Here is a 23,835-nt window from a genome sequence, read left to right as displayed (position 1 = left end):
AATTCCATGTCTAATCTATTCATAGGAAACCCATGACTCCTACTCCTAGGGTCTAGACTAGTAACCATGTCAATCTATTTGTGAATCGATGGCAGCCTTCATCCTTGCCTATTTTTTTCATTTCTCTTTTTGCTTCTATCACATTCATTATGCCTCTTTATCTATCCCATGATATCCACAATGACTCACTTCATTGATGATCTGGATCAACAACCTTTTACTTTTATCTATAGGTGGTGGTGTGGGGTATATGAGTGCATATTGGTTCACTCTTCTTCCTTTGATTAGTTGTCAATCAATGACAAAATTCTTTATATTTCACAATCTCCATGTTAATGAGACTTGCGGGACCAACAATACCTCTTATTAGTTCTATTGCATCTAAGTATGTTGAAGTAAGATTCAATTTATCCTTTTGTAAGGGATAAATAAGTTTAACATTTTCTTATAGGTCCTTAAGAAAAACTTACTTTCGTAGTTTGATGATGAATCCTCGTGACCAAAGCTTGTAGGGTTACCTTCCTTCTCATTTTTCCTCCTTCTTAACCCAAAATTTATTTATATCATTCCTTACTTGTTCTTGATTAGCTATTATTTTTCCTTTTTTATTTGCATTATTGGCTTATTGGTATCCACAACTTGTGCTAAATGGTTATACTTGTGACAAACAAAATAGACCATGCATGTTGTCCTCCAAGGTCTACAATTTCCTCTTAGATTCCTCAATCTGTAATTCATTGTCATGTGTACAAAGTGTCCACATATATTACATGTAGATAGAATATTTCCTTCTATGTTCAATATGATTATCAAATTTTTTGGTATTCTTATTAGTGGAACTCTAGATTTACAATATTTAGCTTTATGTACATACTAATTACATGTATAATCAACAACTTCCAAAATTTCCCTCCAATGATATGATGTATGTTCTTGATCTATAGTTTTTATCTTGATTTCCAAACTTATTGCAATTGTAACAATATCCATTGAATTATGTACCTCTCATAACATTAACCAATCTACTTTTACAAACATTTGAATTGTGATCAAGATTTCCATAGTTATAATATGTAGGTTTAGTTGATTTATCACCTTGTACATTGATATATTATTTTGGCTTTCCTAATAGGTTCGTGTTTATTAATTTGGATGATTCTTTGATTTTAAACTTATTGTTACCAATATAACCAAGACCATTTCTGTCTTTGACTCTTCTTTAATTTTTTAGTTGTTTGTCAACTTTCTTCATTCTTAGATCGAACTTTGTGAGTTTCACATTGACTTCTTTATCAACATTCAAATTGTTCCTCAAGTTTTTGAATTCTTTTCTCATCTTTTCATTCTCGATAAGTAGCTACCTATTTCCTTCATTTGTGTTGTTCAAGTATTCATTTAGTGTGTTTTTCTCTTGTTGTAACCTTTGAATTATGTCATCCCTGTCCTTGATTGTTCTTTTAAGATTTATCTTTTTTGTTTTAAGACTTTTCTTGGCTTCCTTAGTTGTCATCATTCTTTCAATTACTTATGTTATCCTAAGAGCTTGGCTTTCAAGTTCCTTTTGGAATCCAATTGGATTTTCTTCCAAACCTATATTCCTTTCTATCAAGTATGCATTTGTTGCATCAACTTCTTCATAATTTGTTTTATTTTCCAATAGTTCTTCAAGGTTGTCTAGGCTTATTTGCAATCATTCTGATGATCCTTTCCTTTTTTTCAAATGATGCTTTCAACTTTTTCTTCAGATCCTCTATCTATGAAGAGCTTCTTCCATTTTCCTTTCTCTCATATACCTCTCAACAATCCCAAATTTAATTGCAAGCTATTAAAATTTCCTTTTAGAGGACTAAGCTCTAATACCAATTGTTTATTGGAAAGGTTGGGTACTAAGAGGGAGGTTGAAATGATACTAACAATTTTTTTGTCAATTTAGACTTTTAACCATAAAATATGAATTTGTAATTTATATTAACCAATAGTGTTCATTCATTTAGTTTTACCATTATGTTACAATTGTAAATTGAAAAGTAAATAATAGTAAAACATAACACAATTCACCCAACCATAAGATAAAGATTTTTTGTCTCACAGCATCCCTTGGTCAGAGGGAAAAATTGTGGTGGGAATGGTACCCACAACTCTTTAGTGCAGTTGAAAGAGGTTATCCAATTAGGACTACAATATGTCACTTTCTGAGTGACTCACTCGGTTAGGAGGTGACTGATACATTGTTAAGTGTATCTACAATTCTATAAGAAACTACTCCTTTAAGATATTTAATCCCACCAATACAATGTTCACCCTATTAAAGGAATTGCAAAAGCTCATACATTATACTTATTAGTCCTATTAAATACCACTTGAATAAGGGATTTAACAATACTTTCTAGAAACTATTAGGGATATTGTATATTATAGGTGTAACTCTAATCATAATTCAATCAAAAAATGAAGTATCATTTTATTTGTGTTCATAGGAATAGGATCAGAAGAGTGTTCACTCTCAATGTGTTGTGAATTACTAAAATATTAGAATAGAGTCAATTATGTCTATTATTAATATGCATTATGTTATGCTAAAGTTGAGAGTAATCTTCTAAATCTACAATATTAATTTCTATTTGTTCAATTTTGTTAATGTTGCAATAGGTTCACCCACATGGGTTTTGTAGAGCCCAAGGTGAATGACACAATCCTTAATTATGAGGATTAATCAAATAGTTGGTCACTAAAATGAGGTATTTAGTCATAGGTGAAGAAAAATTCTTAGGCTCATCCCAAACATCATTTGGAAACACCAAAAAATTCAATGGTGGATAATGTAATTTTAGATTGTCTTTTACTCAGCCATCTCGTTACACCTTGAAACAAAGTAAGCACATTACCCTTGTGGACCTTCAATTATCCAAGTCACTTGACTAATCCCTATCAACAAAACCCTATATGTCCAATTACTTATCCACATCATTAGTGCCATGATAAACCAAACATAAATAAAAAGTACCCCACAAATATCCTATGGCCCTTTTAACAAAATTACATTGCTCTTGATCAAGCTTCGATGTAGACTTTCTTAGAATTCCCACTACTAGGGTTATACTTGGTCTAGTATAAACCATTGGATACATTAAATTGTTAATTAAAATAGCATAGGGAGCATTAAACATCTCTTCAATATCATCATCAAAATTAGGATACAATTCTAAACTCAACTTAGCCAACCAATAATAGAAAATTTATTGACTTATAGTTATGCATTATAAATATTTGCCAAATGGTGTTAACATACTTACTTTGACTCAACCAAAGCTTTTTGTGAGCCTAATCCCTATTTATTTTCATCCCAATAATATATATAACAATTTTAGAAACTTTCATATCAAATTTGCCTAAAAATTGAGTTCTAAGGTCTCTAGTCATTGTCTTATTACCAAAAAACAACCAACCATCAACATGCATGACAATAATTAACAACTAATCATCAATAACCTTTAATGTAAATAAAGTGATCCTATGTGCTTCTAACATAACCTAGCTTTAGTGCAAATGTAAACTTTTGGTACCACATCCTGTATGACTATTTCAAACCCTACACTTGCCATTTTAACCTACAAACCAAGTTTTCTTTTCCTTACTTGACAAAAAGGCCAAATTCTCACCTATAAATCTCTTATTCAAGATTCCCACGCAAGAAAATACTTTTAACATACATCTTCTCTATTTCAAAATCACAAGCAGTAGCAATAGATAATATGAATCTAATAAAATTATCTTAGCAACATGAGAGAATATTTCACCAAAATCAACTCCCCTATAGGAGTAGCCTTTGACCACCAACCTAGCCTTGTACCTCTCTAATACATTGCTTGCTCCAAATTTCTTCTTAAATACCCACTTGCATCCAATGGTCTTTCATTGGGAAAACTAACAAGATACTAGGTGTCACAATTATATAAAGTTGGCATCTCCTCCTACATGGCCTACAACCAATACTCACATTCTTCATAAGAGAGTGTCTCTCTATAAGATCTAGATTTTTTGTTTATACTAAGTAAAGAAAATTTTCAACAAAAATTTGGTTAACAATATTGTGAATTGGATTTTGCATCTCAGGGAGCTTCTCAAAGGTGGAGTAAGAGGTTCTTCCTCATGTTCATCCTCATTATGATCTAGTTCTTTTGTCACAACAAAATCTTTTGAGCTTTCACTTGAGCTCTCTTCTACTTCTCAATCTTCTTGGACATCCCTCTATTCTTATGCATGTGCATCTTCTTACTTAGTTTCAAAATGTACTTCCTTTAAATTTTCCTTTGGTTGTTCTTCACCCCAACCAACTCTAAATTCCCTAAAAATCACATCTCTAGAAAATATCATATTTTGCATTAGAGGATTCCAAAGCTTACAAGCTTTTACATCCTCACCATTTCCTACAAAGATGATTTTTTGAGCTTTTGGATCTAATTTAGATCACTTTTCTTGAGGCACATGAACAAAAGTCTCACAACCAAAGAACCTTAATATGAAACCAAATCTCAATATTTTATCTTATAATTTGATTGTTTTCAACTAAATCCCTAAACTTTGTGAAAATTGCATATTTTGAATGCATAAAATAAACACACATATATCTTGAGAGATCATCAATGAAGGAAACATAATACTAAGATCTATAATGAATAATCTCTAAAAGTCTCTTAGCTTTATTAACTCTTCTAGGAAATGAAGATTTATTTACTGTATCAAATACACAATGCTTGCTGAAAATCACTTACTAACAAAATAACGTGAGATCCCCTTTATTAGTCCCTTATTAGTCCCTTATCTAAAATGGTCTTAAGACCTTTTTCACTAATATGACCCAAAATACAGTGCCACAACAAACAAGCATTTTTCAGTCCTAGTTACAAAAGATAAAGTACAAATAGTAGCGTTGATGTTAGTTTTTGTACCACTACATAACATATTAGCAATTGAACACTTGATATAGAATATCAAACCCTCAATTCCTGTCTTGAAAAGTCAATACTCATGAAGACATGAGAAAAAACTCCAATGTTCCTTACACCTGTGGATACTAACTCATTTTTAATGATGTGATTTGCTGGTTAATCACGTAGGCGGCCTTATGTTATTCATTCGAAGATAACTCGGTGGTACTTCGCTTGCTTGACTTGTTCTTTTCTCCTTGATCACTTTCACTTTCAACTACTCTTACCACTAAATGCTTATTGCGCTACTACCACTCCTATAGATGGAGAAATTAGGAAATGGATGGAGATCTAACCAAATAAAAGCTTGCCAGTTGCACTACCTCCATTGGTGCAATGATTCTAAGGGATACTCTTAGGATTTTCACATTGACACCCATCTTCCAACCCAACTTGAAGTACAAGTGGAAAGATGATATGCAAGTGGAACTTAGGAGCGATTGGACTAGATTACCACACAAGGCTTCCTAACAAGCTACTAGGATGCTAGTGGCCTAGTATATAGGTCCCTATCAAACATTCACTAACATCACCATAAAATTAGCCATCTACTTCTACTCTAACAACATGAAATGAAATCCTACTTTAATTTGAGAGATGAGAAGAACCATGCAATACACCAAAATGATCATGTATATCCACCATGCAAGCCACAACAATGAATGGAGAACAAATTTGATAGTATTTTGGCAACAATTCTCCAACATAACTCCCTCACAAATGAGAGAAAAATGGCCTTATATAGAGGCTCCAAATTACAATGAATAGCCGAGATTAAGAGGCAAAATCAAGGGCCAAGATTATATCTTACAAACCCTAATTAGGGTTACCATTATTCAACCAATTACATGAGAGCACCAACTTTGTGGGCCAATGAGAAAATTACAATAATTTGTCAACCAATGAGAACATAGGACACTTGGCATGATTTGATTGCATGCACATGAAAGTGCCACCTCATCAACCTTATCTTATAAATCTATTCAATCCTTGAGATAAGATGAAGTCTTGGATGCTTGAGCTTGTCCTTAGAAACTTTCTCATCACCACTCGAACTTGCTTGTACTTGATGTCCTAACCCTGAAAGGATGAAATCTTCATGCACTTGGGGTAATCTTGCCTTGGCCTTGGTAGCTTCCCTAGATGCAAACTTCTTTGCAACTTGAGAGCCTTGCTCTTGGCCACTACCTTGAAATCAAAATTAATCTCCCCATTATCCTTTCCTTTTTGGTCTTCCAACCTTCCCATTCAAATTCAACCAAGCAAGCTTGCATGAATAGCCAAGCCTTGCCCAGCCTCAAATATTTTCAAATCTCTTCTACTAATCTTCTCTTTCTTGAAATTGCGGGGCTTCTTGAATCCTAATCTTCAATGAAATTCGCCCTTCACCCGATTTCATTCTTCACCAAAGCTCGCACTTCAACCTTTGTCAGTTTGCAATCAACTAGAAGGGCTAAGACCCCATGTGGAATTGCTTCTAGTTTTGCACTGCCCTAAGTTGTAATTCTATATTTTCATTTATAATTCTAGCCCAATCAAATTTGCCCCTTCCATTTGCAATTTCATCAATAAAGAAGTACATTTAGTTTTTAAATTGCATACCTTGAGCTAGGCACATGATCCAACTGAGAAGCACCATGAGATCGCCATATTTTGATTTGAAGTCTGCCATTGTGAGCCTCGATGATCTGGTCACTCCTTTTTTTCCTTCATATAACCAATTCTATTTTTGTAGATATTTGCCATAGGGAATTGTCCTTCCTTTAGTCTGTCCTTTACCTATATCATATTTACTATACCGACATTGGTATCGGTTATTTGCCTCATTTTCAAGAAAAAAGTTATTTTGGGCATCATATCCTCTTTGTCTTTCTTAATATTTGTTCCCTTAGGGTTCTTGCTTGCACTAACATCTACCATCCTAAACACTTATTTATGCCCCTTCGTTCTAAGTGATATGGACTACCCTTATCGATCTCCAACCTTCTTTCTATCGATAGATTCTACACTTATTTCTGCCTTGCCAAGTCCTATCACTACACTTATCAATCTCCAAATCTTCAACCTAGGGGTGGGACTGCCACTTATTTTTGCCTCTTCATGTCTTAGGATGAACTACAATTATATTTCCCAGCTTCATTCCTAGGGTGGTCTAGCTTATTTCTGCCTTTTCAAATGTCCTATCATGGATTCTACCCTTATCAATCTCTAATCTTCAACCTAGGATGGGATGATGAAGTGGTGGATGATAAATGCAAGAAGAACCAAGAGAAACAAAATTGGACAAGAACAAAAAAGCAAAATCCGCTTAAGGACCACTTTCAACTCTAAATGAATTGAACTTACCTTTACCAATGGCTGCGTCTTCCTTTGAATTTCGAATCAAACCTAAAAATTTCAAACCCCTTGCAAATATTGATGCCCTAGCTGAAGAAATCAGAATTCTACCCACTTGAAATTGCCCATGCATGTGCCAAAAAATCAAATTTTAATCACCTATTTTCTTTGCCAAATAATACTGTCCAGATCTGATGCAAAATCATAGCTCCTCAAGAAAATCAAACTTCCACAAATTTCAATTCCACAAAAATCGCAGCTCCATAAAAATCATAGCTCCACAAAATTCGCAACTCCCTATGAAAATCAGACATCAATTAAGAATCATCTAGGGCAAGGAAAATTAGATTTGTCTTATAAAAATTGCCAAGAACTACCCTATAAAAAAAACACCAAGGAAGAAGAGTTGCTCCCATATGCAAATCTGCCCTTTGCCAAAAATCGTCCAAGGAGGAAGAGCTACTCCAAGCATGGAAGAGGAAGATGGAAGAATGAGGAGATGAGGGGAAGGAGAGCCTTCTTATACCCAATTCACTTGGCTTCCCTAGCTAGCCAATTTGCACCTAGGAGAGGAAAAAAAACAAAAAACATTAATTAGTGCACAATCTGATCCCAATTAAATGATAAGCCAAATATTAATTTTGCCATAATGAGATTCACATTATTGAATTGCGGCAAGCCAAAATTGATTTTTTCAATTTTAAATTACTAAATTTCTTTAAAGACTTTAAAATCTTCAAGGCAAATTTAATCCATTTAATGTCATTTTTTGCAATTTAATCCAAAATCGATTTTGCCATGCAATTTTAACTTTTTAAACAGAAATAAATCATTTTTGTAAAATCTAAAATCGATTTCAATTCAATTTCACTATTACAAAATCAATTTTCACCAAAAATTTAAAATTTTCTGAAACAAATAAATCTAAAAAATTATTTTGAAAATGCTAAAGATTATACAATTATATCCAATTTTCCAAATAAAATCGTCTAAGTCCCCAAAATTTTGTAATTTTATCCTGCCAAGTATAGTTCTTTGAAATTTGTTTGGCCTAAGGATAAAATTACTTGTTCCGAAAAATCAAACTTAAAACCAGGGTATAAAAAAAAAACTAAACCTCCTCCCTCCTAGCCTAAAGGTGTCCAAGACATAAAATTTTCTAAAATCAGAAATTTTTTGGACAACTTCAAAAAATTATTTATTGCCAAGACGATCGAAAAAAAGAAGGCCCCCAAAGTTTTGGGGCGATGGTGTGAAAACTTCACGACAAGTAGAAGCACACAACTTAACAAAGTTCATGTCCAACATCCATTAGCAACAACCAAACTTCCCTTTACCAACCTACAATCAGATTTATCACATGTCACATGCATTCTGCAATCATTCTACTTAGAAACCAAAAGCTAATTTCTTGTAAGATTTGGCATATGTAAAACTGAAACACAACTTTACCTTTCCTTTGCTAACAACGTATGAGATGTTCTCAACAAGTAAAACTTCTCCTACATCGCATTCCTTACACTTAAAAACCACTCCTGAGGAGTCATATGGTAGGAGCACTACAATGAACAAGCCAAACATCATTACAAAAAAAATTAGCTGAAAATATTAAGCATCAGAATCATCGTCATTTGAGGACTTATCCCTCAAAGTATTAGTTCTTTTTTTCTTTCTACACTCCTTCACATGGCCTCTCTTACCACAATTCCATTACTTCATTCTACCCTTTTAGTGGGTCTTTGAACATTATTTTGACTTGTCCTCCTCCTTATTCCCTTTACGTCTTTCTCCTTAGGCCTTCCTTGCACATGCAAGGCATCTCGGGAGGCAGCATTTATGGTCTTTCTCCTCATCTCTTCCACAAGAATGAGAGGAACTATATGGTCCATCTTATGCTCTACACCACCATTACAAATGGCAACAACTACATTAAACTTATTCCAATTAAATAGTTTAAGAAAACTTAGTCTTAAACCAACCAAAGAGTTTAAGAATATTCAAATTATATATAATAGTTTCAAATTATAACTTTTATGTAACTATTTGACAGTTGACTAATCTAGCTTTAAGTACCTTTCTATTTATGGAACTGTTAAAAACTGTATTTGAGTTTGTAAAATGTGTACCCTTTACTTTTGGTTTTAGAGATAAGGCCAGTTAGACTCTTGTTATTTTCATCCTTGAACCCTTTGAGTCTTTTGGACACCATCTTATACCGCAGAACACTGTAAAATGTTCTGTTGCAATTAACCGTTTTCTGATTAAATGTATTGACACAAGCAGTTTATGTTATACTTCAGTTATGACGACGTGCAATCTTTTCAATCATATAATCAACCTTTTATTAGTAACTATTAAATTGGTGCAAGTCTTTTCAACTCATACAGTGTTCTGCTGCAATTATCCGTTTTCTGATTAAATGTATTGACACAAGCAGTTTATATTATACTTCAGTTATGACGACGTACAATCTTTTCAATCATATAATCAACCTTTTATTAGTAACTATTAAATTGGTGCACGTCTTTTCAACTCATAACAAAGATCCATAAGAGCTAGGTTCGCTGTTTCATCCATAATACTTCAAAGTTTTTAAACTGTGGATTTGTGGAAGCATTCTCTCATCAGTACCTCCACCGTTGTCCAGAACAAGAGAAGTTGTCAACGGAAAAAAGTTACGACACTGCAGCCTCAATATGGAAGATTCCACTCTTTACAAAAATACATATAGCTTTTAACGCTATATTTCTCAGTACATTCTTAGTACAATCTGAAAGACAATATACAAGTTGGAAAGGAAAACAACATAACAAAACTAGTGCCAGTAATGTGGCACCAATCATGTATGAAACAACAGCCAATTTAATTGGCAAAGAATGGATGTGTCAAAAAATGACCTGAACCCACACCATTTTACCACAAGTCCTTTACATTTACTTTAAAATAACCTCTATCACCCACGCATGTTGGATGCTGCCATTTTCATCTGTAATGGGAATGATTTTTGAGAATCAATGATATAAGTATAGCAAGGACACCCTTCCGTGCAATAGTGGATTGCCAAAATTGTATCTTTGCTGGCAAAATCAAATTACACTTCTTCGGAATTAAATGTAACTTACTGTCTCAAACCATAGCCTCTTTGATTTTAATGTAGTAGTTAACTCAATAGCAAGATGGGTTAGTCTGCTTTTGCTTCAAGTCCACCTACTACTCCATTCGAAGTGATAAGCATCATGCACTTGCTCCAAGTTTTGAATCATGTGCCCATTTAGCAGTGCCGAAGTCATCAATCAGACCATCAAGACTCTAACAAAATTGTTATCTATGCTCATCAGATAAGAATTTGTCTGACAAATTCAATTCCACGCGCAGGTTAGAGACAAAAGGTACTATAGCTGCTAACAATTCTTTTGGACACTCTTCATGAGGGAGGTGCCCACAACCAGAAATTGCAACTAGTTTCTGTAACAACATGAGCATCATGTTATGTTTTCACTCGAAATGCCAACAATCAGCTGCTTTAATAATACACAAAATCAAGTTGATTTCCAAGAAATGACATGATAAGGTAATCATATGTAAAATTTACTACTTACAGAATTAGAGATCTTAGATGCTAGAAGCTTGGAAGATCGTAAGGAGACTAAAATATCTTCTGCCCCAACTGTTACCAGTACCGGTAGGCCTTGCACTGCTTTCAACAAATCCGAGACATGGCTTGCTGAGAGCATAGTTCCTATAGACAATTTGCTAACTTCTGCAATTGCTTTATCCCATCCTTCAACTCGCAATGGTGCCTGCATTGCAAGTGAGATCACATGTTATTTCAGGTTGGAAATGCTCACATAAAGTCAGTTTAAAATATATTGAAATTACACTTACCTTATAAAGGTCCAAAACATCAGCTGTTAATTTTGATGCATCATGCCAGGAGCGACGGTTAGCTACTTGGATTATCTCAGTCCGTAGAAGAGGACAGACCAAGTGTCGTCCCAATGATGTATGCAACAAGACTCGAGCAAAGGTTGGTACAACCTCTCTAGAAATACTCACACTAACCAGTACAATGCCCTTCACTTCTACCTGAATAGGTAGGGCATTCATTAGCTGACATTAGATGGAGTTATGAAATGAGAAGTGTAAGTTCTGTGAAAGCCTACCGGGGAAGCATCTATACAGGTTTGTGCTTTCTCAGCTGCCATTAGAGAAAGCAAGCCACCATCATCATGTCCCACCAGCACGACAGAAAAAAGGCTCAGTTTCTTACAAAAAGAAAATAGTGAATCTACCTGCAGGGAGCAAATTTATAACATCAAATAACTTCATATAGTATTCACCTGTTACCACATAAACTTAAATCAATAAATATTTGACTTCCATTTGTTCAACTTGGTGTAAAATTGGGTGCTTTCGAGAAAAATAAAATTGTTATATATATAAGGGTATGGATCAAAATAATCATTTTACAATATAACCAATCACCATGATGATCAATTCTCACATAACATTACTGGTTTAAAATTGCAAAAGCAAAACTGAAGCACTCTCAAAAATCTCAGATGATTTCTCATTTAGTGAAAAATAAGAGCAAACCGCAGTTCTTTGTTAAGAAATCACACATTGAACAATAACTCTGTCTTACCTGGGATCGAAGCTCATATGGGTTTGGCAGCCTTTTTTCTTCCCATTCCGCTCTTTGAGGACGAGAAGTCAGCCCCCAACCAGGCCGATCAAATGCAACAACTGGACAACCTGTATGTCGTGCTAAGGGAGTCATGAGATTTCTCCAAGCAAAAGCTCCTCCGCCAAAACCATGAATCAAAACAATGCCATCTAATCCTGGTTTTTGTTGCCCTGCTTTTGTCACCAAATTTCCACGATTTAAACACTCTGGCTTAGAGTCCACCTCATCATGCATATACTTCTCTGATTTCAGATGAGCAATGTTCTGAGGAAAAGGAAAACACTCATCAAAGCCACAGCTTGATGTTGAAGTCCCCTCCTCTGTGAAGCTGTCCATTAATGGAGCATGTAATAATGTATTTGTTAAACTATCACTTATACTCCTGCTAACAGAGACAACCTTGGATGGATTATCAAATGTTGGCCTCCCAGATCTGATGCACCAATCTCTATCACTAGCATCTCCAAAGAAGTTGTGAATTGTCAAACCCGAAATCGGTTTTTCATTAATTATTTTATAATGGATGGCCAGACCTTCACACAATATGAAGAGGCTATCAACATCAGCAAGCATTTTTGCAGGTATATCTCTCTCTTCATAAAACGGATGCATTTTCCCTTCAGAGTCAACTCTACCAAGTTTTCGTGCATTAGGAGATCGAAGGAGTTTCTGATAACCATTTGATGCTGCTTTGGACATGAGAACCTATAAAATACAAAACAGAATGTGCTTGCAAACTAAGTGATGAACTAATGATCCTCAACTCCCTAGAACTAAAATATAATGCAAAAATGGCATATGAAAAAAAAAAAACTTCTTGAGAGGAATTCACAATTGAAATTTTGCACAAACAAGAAGTATTGTGTTGAATCTTTAAATCAGAACCCTTACAAGCTTACACGTCAACTTTCAAGGCAAACAAGTGAAAAGTATATAAAATATTGATCCAGAAAGCATACAAATAGTAAGGTTCTCATCTTACAAATTGCATTGTAAGAGGCTTTGAAAAAGTATTTCAGGTCTTATTCAGATTTTGAATGCTAGAATATTGTTGTAAATATTTATCAATATTGCAAGTTGTGATTAGTAAGCAGTTACTGGTCAAATCTCCCAAGAACATGATTGTGAAATAGGAAAATGCCAAATTTTCATATCTAGTTCATGATCCACGATCCTGAACTAAGTAAAGTGAGGAAAAAATAGGTTCAACATAAAAACACTAGAAAAAAGGATCAAAAACAAAATAGAGAGTACCCTTCAATAAGCAATTATGACCTGAAGGAAACAGCATCATCATACACATTTCAACAGAAAACCTTCAACTAGAATTTTCACAATTGGATAGTATTGAAATTAAGATTATGACTGGTAAAATCAAATAGAATATAAAGACCAAGTGATATTATAGATGCATATTATCTTTAGAACTTAAGGCAGAAAAAGATGTCATTCAAATTTTCAGCAGCATTGTCCAAGATTTCTCTTAGATGTTAAAAAAATGGTATTTGTACAAATATGCTTTGAATGCTATCAAACTAAGTTATAAACTTATAAGTAGAAGTTTACTAAAGATCTCAAATTAATGACTCAAGTTTGATCAGCTGAGCTCAATGAATGGACAAGACAACCAATAGAATGTACATATTATCCACAATTACAGAATATGTAAAAGTAAAACTATATTATCATTTAATCAGAATTGTTATCAATGTCCATACAAATAATATACCAGTTATACATGTCATCAAAAAATCACAGCTGCTATTGTTATTACAATAATAGATAAGACGTCTATTATTAGTTAATGGTTATCTTGTAAATATCTTTAGCTTTAGTTTGCTTTCGTTTTTTGCTTTCTCTAGAATAGAATGTTTCTATTCTTTACGATCGTTTCTTAAGGAAACATCGTCTCTTCCTTTTGTATAAATTGACCTTTCGGTCTCTGTTATTAATAAGCAAGTATTTACCAATTACCTTGTAATATGGTATCAGAGCTAAATACTTAAATTTTTTCGGAAAAATTTATAATTTCTTCTTGAAATTATTTGTTTAAATTTTTCCAAAATTATTTCAGCTAATTTCTCCAAAACCCACCTAGGGTTTTTCTGCTTGGAGAAATTCCCGAATTACGGGTCTGCAAATCGCGTGGAAATCGTGGCCATTTTTTGAAGACTCGCGTTTTTGGGGTGAAAATCTGCATGTTTCTGTATCAAATCTTCATGCTCTTAGCCGTCTCAGTCTGTCATCGTGCTTTGGGAAGTAGATTCAACCATTTTTCATCAAGAAATCTGAAGTTTTTTCAAGCTTTTTTCAGCTAGGGCCGTTTTTTTTCGAAACCCTAATTTTTGGGGTCGAAAAAATTGTTTGTTTGCAGATTTTTGGTGGGTTTTTCGAGAGCTCAATTGGGTTGTCGTCCGTTTTTTTTGGGTGCCTCGATTTTTGTGCCTCGATTTTCGAGCCAGCGGATTCAAAAAATGACAGCAGATTCCTTCTGGGTTTTTCGAGCTCTCTTTTGGGTCATTCTCTGATTCTTCTGAGTCTTCCGTACTTTTGCCTCGAAGAACGTGCCTTCATAGATTTTCACAGTTTTTCATTGAAAAACGTGCCATGGCATCTCTGACAAATATTCTGCTCGACCATAATTCCAAATTCAATGGTCGCAATTATGGAACCTGGAAGCAGCGCATCATCGCAATCTTCGAATATCGAAACACCGATCAACTTGTTCTGGGTGTTAAGCAGCGTCCGACTTCTCCGGGTCCTGATCAAGATACATGGGATCTGAACAATCGAGAGGCAGTAATGCTTCTCAAACTCTCCGTAGCTGATGACCAGCTTTCTCAAATTCCATCCGGCAAGACAGCGGCCGAAAGCTGGACACATCTAAAAGGTCTTCATGAGACTTCCGACAAGAGCAGAGCCTTCTTTCTGAAAAACACTGTTTTCTATTGTCATGGATGAGCGCACCTCGCTCCAGGCACACTTGAATCGGATTCAGGAAATCCGTGATCAGTTACTTGCCATCGGTCACAAGATGGAGGAAGAGGATATTGTGGTAATCACTCTTCGGAGTTTACCAAATTCCTATGAGCATTTTATCGAGACTCTCAACATCACATCTACTGGTGTTGATCTAAAGTTCACTGATCTCTGCACCCTGCTACTTCAGCAAGATCGGTGGAAACAACAGTTCGGTAGCAGCTCCAGTTCCACCTCCACTGAGCAAGCCTTTGTTGCGAAATCCTTTCAGAAGGATAAGGACAAGTTTCAGCAACCATCTCAGCAGAAGTCTTCTGCTCCAACATCCAATGGTACCAAAAAAGAAGAACATTCAATGCAACTATTGCCACAAGTATGGTCACATGAAGGTTGCATGTCGGAAACGCTTAGCTGCCCAGTCTAAGCAATCAGGTTCGCAACCCAAAGCGAACAATGCAGAGCACACTGAGCAGGTGGAATCTGCCTTTTACGCCTTCATGGCTAAAAGACCCGCAGATCATGTACAGTCATTTGCCTGGTACATTGATTCAGGTGCCTCTCGACATTTCACTCACCGTAGAGACTGGTTTACTGACTACCAGCCTTATTCAGATTCTGTTATCTTTGGTGGTGGAGAAGAGTACACGGTTGTTGGTAAAGGCAACATTCAAATTCAGTCTGTTGGGAGGAAGCTCATATTCCTTGATGTGTACTACGTTCCAGGGATGGAACTAAATCTACTCTCGGTCAGTCAGTTGCTGCAACATTCTCCACACTTGGCAGTCACCTTCAGTTCACATCAGTGCACCATCACTGATCGGGCGACTAAGTCTACTATTGCAGTTGGTCTTGAGGATCATGGTCTTTTCAGACTTACTGATTCTGGTGATTCTCAGGACTTAGCTATGGCTGCTCGGCAATCTTCCATCAGCTCACTTTGGCATCAGCGATATGGGCACTTAAATGTGCATTATCTCTCACAACTTGCTCGGGATGAGCTTGTTCTTGGTTTGCCAGAGATTCAAACCCAACACCTTGGAGTTTGTGACGCATGTCAGGCTGGGAAGCAACATCGCACACCTTTCCCCAGTGGCGATTCTTGACGAGCTTCTCAAGTACTTCAGCTTGTTCATGCTGATATCTGCGGCCCTATGGCCACTCCTTCTGTTCTTGGGTACAAGTATTTTCTGTTGTTTGTAGATGATTTCAGTAGAAAAATGTGGGTGTATTTCCTTAAAAAGAAATCCGATGCATTTATTGTATTTCAGAAGTTTAAACCCTTAGTTGAAAAAGAGTCTGGGAAATCTATTATTACTCTTAGATCAGACAATGGGGGGGAATTTTGTTCTAATGTTTTCTCCAGCTTCTTGGATACACATGGCATCCAACGCCAGTTCACCACACCCCACACGCCACAACAAAACAGTGTAGTTGAACGTCGGAACAGGACAATCACCGAGATGGCTCGTTCCATGCTCGAACACAGACATGTTCCGAAGCGTTTTTGGGCAGAAGCAGTTAACACTGCAGTTTATCTGTTGAACTGATCACCCACAATGGCGGTCAAAGGTAAAACTCCGGAAGAGGCCTGGTCAGGTCGCAAGCCCAAAATCAGTCACCTGAAGGTTTTTGGCTCTCTTGCTTTTGTTTGGATCCCTGATGCTTCACGCACCAAGTTGGATGCCAACAGTTAGAAACTGATGCTTGCTGGATATAGCAGTCTTTACAAAGCCTACCGCCTTATTGATGTTGAGACATCTCGTCTCATATACAGCCGCGATGTAGTCTTTGATGAGCAGCGAGGACCATTCATGCCTGTTTCTCTTGTTCCTGATCCAACAGACCAGCCTATACAGGTTCATGATTTGGGAGTTCGGCTTCCATTAGGTCCACCTGATGGGAGGGCTCCAGTAGCTCCTACAGCTCCAGTCCTGCCAGTGATACCTGTACAGCCACCTCCGGCTTCTCCTGCAAGATCACCTCGTTTTGAAGATGCTTCACCTGAGTTTGATCCAGATTCTTTTGATCAGGATCCTGCTGATCAAGCATCTCCTAGTACTACTGTTGGTCATTCTCCTCTCCAGCCTAAGTGGTGGGCTAAGACACTTGCTGATCTTCATGATGATGAGCTCATTGATGGGAGAACTACTCAGAAAAAGAGCAAAACTATAGATTCTGTTAACTTTGCTCTTATGGCCAACATTCACAGTGTGTTTGAACCTCAAACATATTCCGAGGCTAAAGGAATTCCAGAGTGGGAACAGGCCATTCAATCTGAACACCAGAGCCTGCTGAAGAACAACACTTGGGTCCTTTCTGATCTTCCCCCAGGGAAGAAACCCATTAGCTGCAAATGGGTCTACAAAATCAAATACAAATCAGATGGTACTTTGGATAAGTACAAAGCTCGTTTAGTGGCAAAGGGCTTTTCTCAGCGTCAGGGCATTGATTATGAGGAGACCTTTTCTCCTACTGCAAAGATGAGCACCATCAGATTAGTCTTAGCCATGGTAGCACAGTTTGGCTGGAAGGTCCATCAGATGGACGTAAAGAGTGCTTTCCTGAATGGTGATCTCCATGAAGAGGTCTACATGACGCAGCCTCCTGGTTTCAAGGTTGCTGGTAAAGACCATCAGGTTCTCAGATTGGTAAAAGCTCTCTATGGTTTGAAGCAGGCCCCTCGGGCATGGTACATCAAGATTGATACGTACCTCAGTGATCAAGGCTTCAAGAGGAGTTCTTCAGACTCAAATCTGTACATCAAGACTACTGACAGTGACATCATCCTTCTGGTTATCTATGTGGATGATTTGATCATCACTGGCAGTTCGGCATCTTTGATTCAGGGAATCAAACAACACTTATGCCAGTCTTTTGATATGACTGACCTTGGGCTCATGCATTATTGCTTAGGTGTTGAAGTTTGGCAACAGTCTTCTGGTATATTCATCTCTCAGTCCAAATATGCCAGAGCCTTGTTAGACAAATTCCGAATGTAGGATTGCAAACCTGCATCTACACCTATGGAGAAAGGTCTCAAGTTATCAACCAAGTCTGATTCTCCTTCCGTTGATGATACTACGTATAGGCAACTAGTAGGCAGCCTCATCTACCTATCTGCTACTAGGCCTGATATCAGCTTCGCAGTCAGCTATATTTCACGCTTTATGACAGCTCCTAAGGCTGATCATCGGATGGCAGCAAAGCGTGTGCTTCGTTATGTGAAGGGCACTTCTGATTATGGACTTCTGTATTCTCGAAGTTCTAATCCTAAACTCAGTGGGTTCATAGATTCAGATTGGGCAGGCTCTGTTGATGATAAAAAGTCAACATCTGGATATGTGTTCAGTTTGGGATCCGGTGCAGTCACATGGACCAGCAAGAAGCAGCAAGCAGTTTCTCTCTCTTCTACAGAGGCTGAATATAGAGGGACTGTTAAGGCAGGATGTGAAGCTGTCTGGCTTCGTCGGATGCTTGGGGATATGCAGATGTCACCAGCAGGACCGACTACTCTGTTTGTTGATAACGAAGGTGTTATCAAGTTAGCACGGAATCCAGTCTTCCATGAACGAACCAAGCATGTGGATGTTCATTGTCATTACATACGACAGCTAGTTGAAGACGGGACTATAGATCTGCAGTATGTTCCTACCTCAGATCAGACTGCAGACATTCTCACCAAGCCTCTTGGTCCTGATAAGTTTGTCAAATTCAGAGGACAGCTTGGTGTGTTAGGTAGATTAACCATTAAGGGAGGGTATTACAATAATAGATAAGACGTCTATTATTAGTTAATGGTTATCTTGTAAATATCTTTAGCTTTAGTTTGCTTTCGTTTTTTGCTTTCTCTAGAATAGAATGTTTCTATTCTTTACGATCGTTTCCTAAGGAAACATCGTCTCTTCCTTTTGTATAAATTGACCTTTCGGTCTCTTTTATTAATAAGCAAGTATTTACCAATTACCTTGTAATAATTGTCCCATGCCAGAGCACTAAATAAGAATGATTTCATCAGTTAAAACTTAAGAAATGTAAGAACTATTCCTGCAGTCCTTGATTGAAACACACATAAAGATTAGTTGACAATTACTCATTTCATTGACTCTGTATTTCTGTATTCAGCAAATGAGTCGGTTTCTATTCATAATGAACATCAATTCCCTCAGCCCACTTCTTGCAATTACCATTGCGTAAAATATGTATGATGACATGGCAGAATTGTATACTATTAAAGAAGTTTAAACATGGAAGCGCCTATCCTATCAAAGCCAGGATAATGTTGAAATCAAAGTTGTTGACAACTGCTACTGCTAGACATGAAAATAGACTAGCTAAATTACTTAAGGAGATCACCTATGGCTCTAAAGGCTTTTTTCTTGAACATCCAACACATATACTGACTGCTTCTGAAAATTATGTAAGTATACCATAATAAGTATCATCTCCTAAGAATGTTAAAAGTATTCTCAAATAATAGAAATGAGAAGTCATCATGACTTCCATAGGTACTTGATTCAAAAGACATAGGCCTCACAAGAGTAATGCAATGGTGGAAGATTCAGGGGTAAGGAAAAGCCAGGATTTAACATTTATAGCAATATCATAATGTCAAACATCTGAACTGCCTTCATATTTTGCCAAATTTTCACATGAAGAAATGAGACCTGAGTTTTTTGTCTTAGTTTTATATGAGACTATATTTTTTATTATGCCACCCAATAATACATCTATATTTTATAAAGTTCTAAAATAAATTACTATAATGTAAATAACAATTAATATCTTCTATCAATATCACTACAGCTCTTCCTAGCTCAGACTGTAATAAACCCAAGTGAAAATTCACATGCGGGAGACATACACAAGCAAAAAATGTGGATATGAAGATATTGGGAATGAAGGAATGAATTATATTCTTATAATAGGTGGATTGGTAATATCAAGTTTACGACCAAAGTTGGTCATTAGATCTAAACCCAGGGATACACGATTTGGTGAATATATAAGGTAGATGCAAAAGCAGAACCTCTTCAGGTCTTCCATAAGGGATGTCTCTTTCACCAAATTGGATCTCATTTGATAATCTTATTGAAATGGCAAGGATAGTCATTATGACACAATTTAATCACAGGTACAGAATCTCCAACAAGAAGCATCCAGACAACATATATGTCCGCCAAACAATTTAAAATGTGTTGGAAGCAAATGCAAATTAAGTGGATTCCTCTTGTAAATGTAAAGTTTCTTAAAATAGAATATACTCAAGTTTTAAGGCAGAGGAGAGTGAAATTTCAGAAAAAGGGTATAGCAAACTAATTTAATAGAAATTCTATAAGAGGATTCAATAAAAACACAAAATGGCAACTACAATTATATTACTGTTTAGAATCACTCACAGATTGATAATCTTCAGTCATTCCAACTAATATAGCAAAAAATGACCAGCATGGGATGAATATCTTACAGCTTCTGGATCAAGTCGTTGAAGAAGTAGCATCCGTCGAGACTGATATCGTACCTTGTATGCCACTACTATGTGACCAAGAGCTAGCACCATAGAGGATAAGAACATAGCAGGCATACCCCATGACTGCTTGAACCGACGGCTTCTAGGTGTAGTTGGCGAGGTCTGTAAAGCCTCTAAAATAGTGAAGAAAGAGACCTTAATTATCAGAATCACAGCTGATGCAAGACCACATATTATGGTGATTCCAAGATAAGGACCATTGGAGAGGCAGTGTACATCACAAACATAATAGGCACCTGACAAAAAAGTTCAACTCAAATCAGCCACTTCCACAGCCTTCCCCTGTTCTTTCATTGAGGGTAGCAAAACACCTGCCATTTACATCCATTTCATATCATTTCAAGTCCATTCAAGGACATGCACTGCTTCCTATGAGAGACTCCCAAAGTTCAATTCTAACAAAAGATGTAGAAATTGGAATTCCAAACAGAAAGATCATGTCTGTAAAGTTAAGGTGAATCTAACCGAAAATGACTTGTTTCAAACATCTAAGAATGTGTATTGACAATATATCAGGGATCCAGGAAGGAAAGAATGTCATAATTTACAATGAGCCAGGATCGAGGCCATCAATTTGTAACAACTCATGTCAAAAATTAAAAATGCAAAAATGTCAGTATTGTCTATTTGTGCACCCTTACAATATGAACTGCAATTATGAGGCAGACCTTGCTATTCTGAGCAAAGCAAAACAAAATGTCAAAAAATTCAATTTTATTCTGTAAGGTCTCAGTTTTGCTATTTTGTGTGCAGCAGATAAGTATGAAAGAGTTTTAATGTCTTCAGGCCAAAGAGGCCTACAGAACAATCCAAGGTGCATTTATTTGATAAATAGTAGTTTATATTATATAACTCTTGATTGAGATATCTGTTCTGGACTATAAAGGCATATCTAGGTTACCGTATTCTATATCATTGCAACATCAACCGTGAATATTTTAGCCAAACTCTTTCAAGCATTCTCAAATCCTCTGTTTCAATTTCAAAGCAGTAAAAATCTAAAACACAGCAGTATTTCATTATAAAAATGTCGATTAGTAACTTTCTCGTTGTCACTCAATAAGCCAGCAAAGGATTTTCCTCATTAAATTCTAACCGTGTGTTTCCAGCAATGTTCATTAAATTTATCCAATAGCCTTTAATCGATTGAAGAGGATTACTGAAATTTTTTTTAAATGATCACATTGTAATTCACCATTAAAATAAAAGTAAGAGTGTGAGCCTAAAGTTCAACAAAAGTAATCACAATAAGAAGATTTTAGCGTCCAGTTTCAAACAACTAATTCTCATGTTTCTCCCAGTACCTTAAGCCAGCCATTTGAAGACAGAAATTCGCCTAAATTTGAACGAAAGACAAAATTTACTTTGGTCATCCAGTTCCTTCTGTCAATTTCCTTGCATAAAGTGTTGACCAGTTTTACAGAATTGATCTATTTTCTGCTTTTTAAAGATTATTAGGCTCTCTCATCTTCCCTCTTAATCTCGATTTCTATTGTAATAAGATTTGCTTTGATAATTGGATACTGAGTGATTGGTCCCATGGAGGGGCTACTGCAATTTAATTTTCTAGTGATGCTTCGAGAATTTAGGAGGTTTTCACCTTCAACATTTACCTTTCACCCTATTTCTGATATATATAACAATTACAAGAGTAAATATTTGTGAGTTAAAGTATATTGTAAGATTTAAAACATTAACTGTGACTTAGCCAGACAAAATGATCCTGAAATTTCTATATCAACTACAGCCCCACTTACAAATCTCTGTTCTCTAAGCAATCGCAGTTCACAATTTGAGGAAAATATTCTATTTTATGTAGTCTAGTTTTTCGATTCAGCCGAATTCAAACCCAAAAAACAGGCAACGTTAACCCCTCCGCGGGAGCTTGCTATTACTGACAACTTTATTTTTTCCCTCTTAGAATATTTTTCAGTCCAAAATGGAAAACTGTGTTCTGTAATAATTTGACGACTCTTGTGAATCTCTTCCGAAACCTATTTCCCGTTTACAAACACTAATCTTCTCTGTAAGAGCTTTTTCCCCGAAATAACCCCGACATCGTTTTTCCCCACTGGACCATTCTTACATTGATGCGCCGCAAACAAGCTAATCTTAAACAAATATTTCGTTAACAATTCACAAGCATGTGCATTAAACACCTACAATCTAAAGAAGACTACCAAAATATTTTTCACAATTGTCATAAAACTCAACGGCTATTTTAATGATAGGGCTACCAAAAACTTGATTCTGATAATAATAATTCTGGCTTGATTTTGTTTCACATAAATTCGAAGCAAATAAAAACATATACATACATAAAATAAGGAAGGATCGAAACAGAGAAAGCAGGGGAATATCCGCCAAAGACGATCGGAAACTGTAAGTATTCCACTCAAACGTCAACGTATAACAGGAATGACAACATGTGAAGATAGAAAGAATCACGCAGGGCATAATGACATCCGCCATGGCCACAATTACCGAAGCCGAAGAAGTAACCAGCGAACCCACCATCATCACCATAAAAAGCACAGTCCTCGTAGCCCTGCGAACGCTCTCCATTCTTCCTCTTCCCGAACCCATTCTAATCAACTACCGAAAGTCCCCCCCACCAACAATTATATCTGCAGATGCCAACAAACGAAATCAAAATCGGTTTTAACTGAATCTCCGCACTATTTTATTCACGCCTTGGAGAAGCGGCAATTGAAGATAGGCGCAGAGGCAAAGACAGCGCGTAATTTAGCTTGGACGCGGAAGCAACACATTTTTTTCAGTTTGACAGTTGACCTCGCCGCCAAATTTAGCAGGACCCCGCTAGTTTTGGCAGAGCGCTAAAGGCCTCGCTAGTCTGGTCGAGATGCTTATTCTACTAACATCCGGCCGCCCCTACCGAAAAGTCTTGAGCTGTTCTTTTCAGAAGCATCTTTCGTACTGCTGGGGATTCGAACTCTGGTCCTCCAGAAATATATCGAACGCTTTCGATTTCGCTTTTTGTTCCACGGGGGTTTAGAGTTGGACGGAACAGTGTAGTATCTTTAGGATTGTTTAACCAGGGTTAAAGGACCGCTTACTGAAGTTAAAGCCGGCTTTTGGCTTGCCTTGTTGGGGTTTTCCTTGTAACGAACTATTCGGCCAATTAAATGCGAGGATTTTGACAGTTGTCAACGGCGGAATTGCAGTTGGCTTATGCAACGGGACTTTCAAAGCTAATTGAGTACGATGTTGTATTTAGGCTCGTTTGGTCAAGTGACGGAAACGGAGAATGCATTTTAAAGGCATTTTTTTATTTAATGTCATTTGTGCCAAACTTG

General features: G+C 36.5%; 1 protein-coding gene across 2 annotated transcripts; it reads right to left on the bottom strand.

Annotated features, from left to right (window-relative positions):
- Positions 1-9,870: 9,870 nt before the first annotated feature.
- LOC149576324 (uncharacterized) lies at positions 9,871-23,503 on the bottom strand. 2 transcript variants are annotated; one of them, XM_089816838.1, is made up of 7 exons: positions 23,003-23,503; positions 20,456-20,754; positions 11,971-12,717; positions 11,489-11,617; positions 11,211-11,411; positions 10,925-11,125; positions 9,871-10,790 (listed from the first exon to the last, which is right to left on the bottom strand). In XM_089816838.1, the coding sequence occupies exons 2-7, from the start codon at positions 20,570-20,572 to the stop codon at positions 10,647-10,649; spliced, it is 1,539 nt and encodes a 512-aa protein (XP_089672964.1). In that variant the 5' UTR covers positions 20,573-20,754; positions 23,003-23,503; the 3' UTR covers positions 9,871-10,646. The 2 variants fall into 2 exon arrangements, with proteins under 2 accessions (XP_089672964.1, XP_089672962.1); XM_089816836.1 differs by having other exon boundaries at positions 22,837-23,274.
- Positions 23,504-23,835: the final 332 nt, after the last annotated feature.

Source organism: Cupressus sempervirens, chromosome 1 (assembly GCF_028749045.1).
Source record: "Cupressus sempervirens isolate cs-2001-9-10 chromosome 1, ASM2874904v1, whole genome shotgun sequence".
NCBI classification, from domain to species: Eukaryota; Viridiplantae; Streptophyta; class Pinopsida; order Cupressales; family Cupressaceae; genus Cupressus; species Cupressus sempervirens.
This window is presented reverse-complemented; position numbering and strand designations above follow the sequence as displayed.

Coding starts and splice junctions, on each gene's coding strand:
- LOC149576324 (XM_089816836.1), bottom strand. CDS start 23,104: ATGGGTTCGGGAAGAGGAAGAATGGAGAGCGTTCGCAGGGCTACGAGG. Junction 20,755..22,836: donor TCGATCCTTCCTTATTTTAT/GTATGTATATGT, acceptor CTTTTTTGTCAG/GTGCCTATTATGTTTGTGAT. Junction 11,618..11,970: donor CATATGAGCTTCGATCCCAG/GTAAGACAGAGT, acceptor TGCTCCCTGCAG/GTAGATTCACTATTTTCTTT.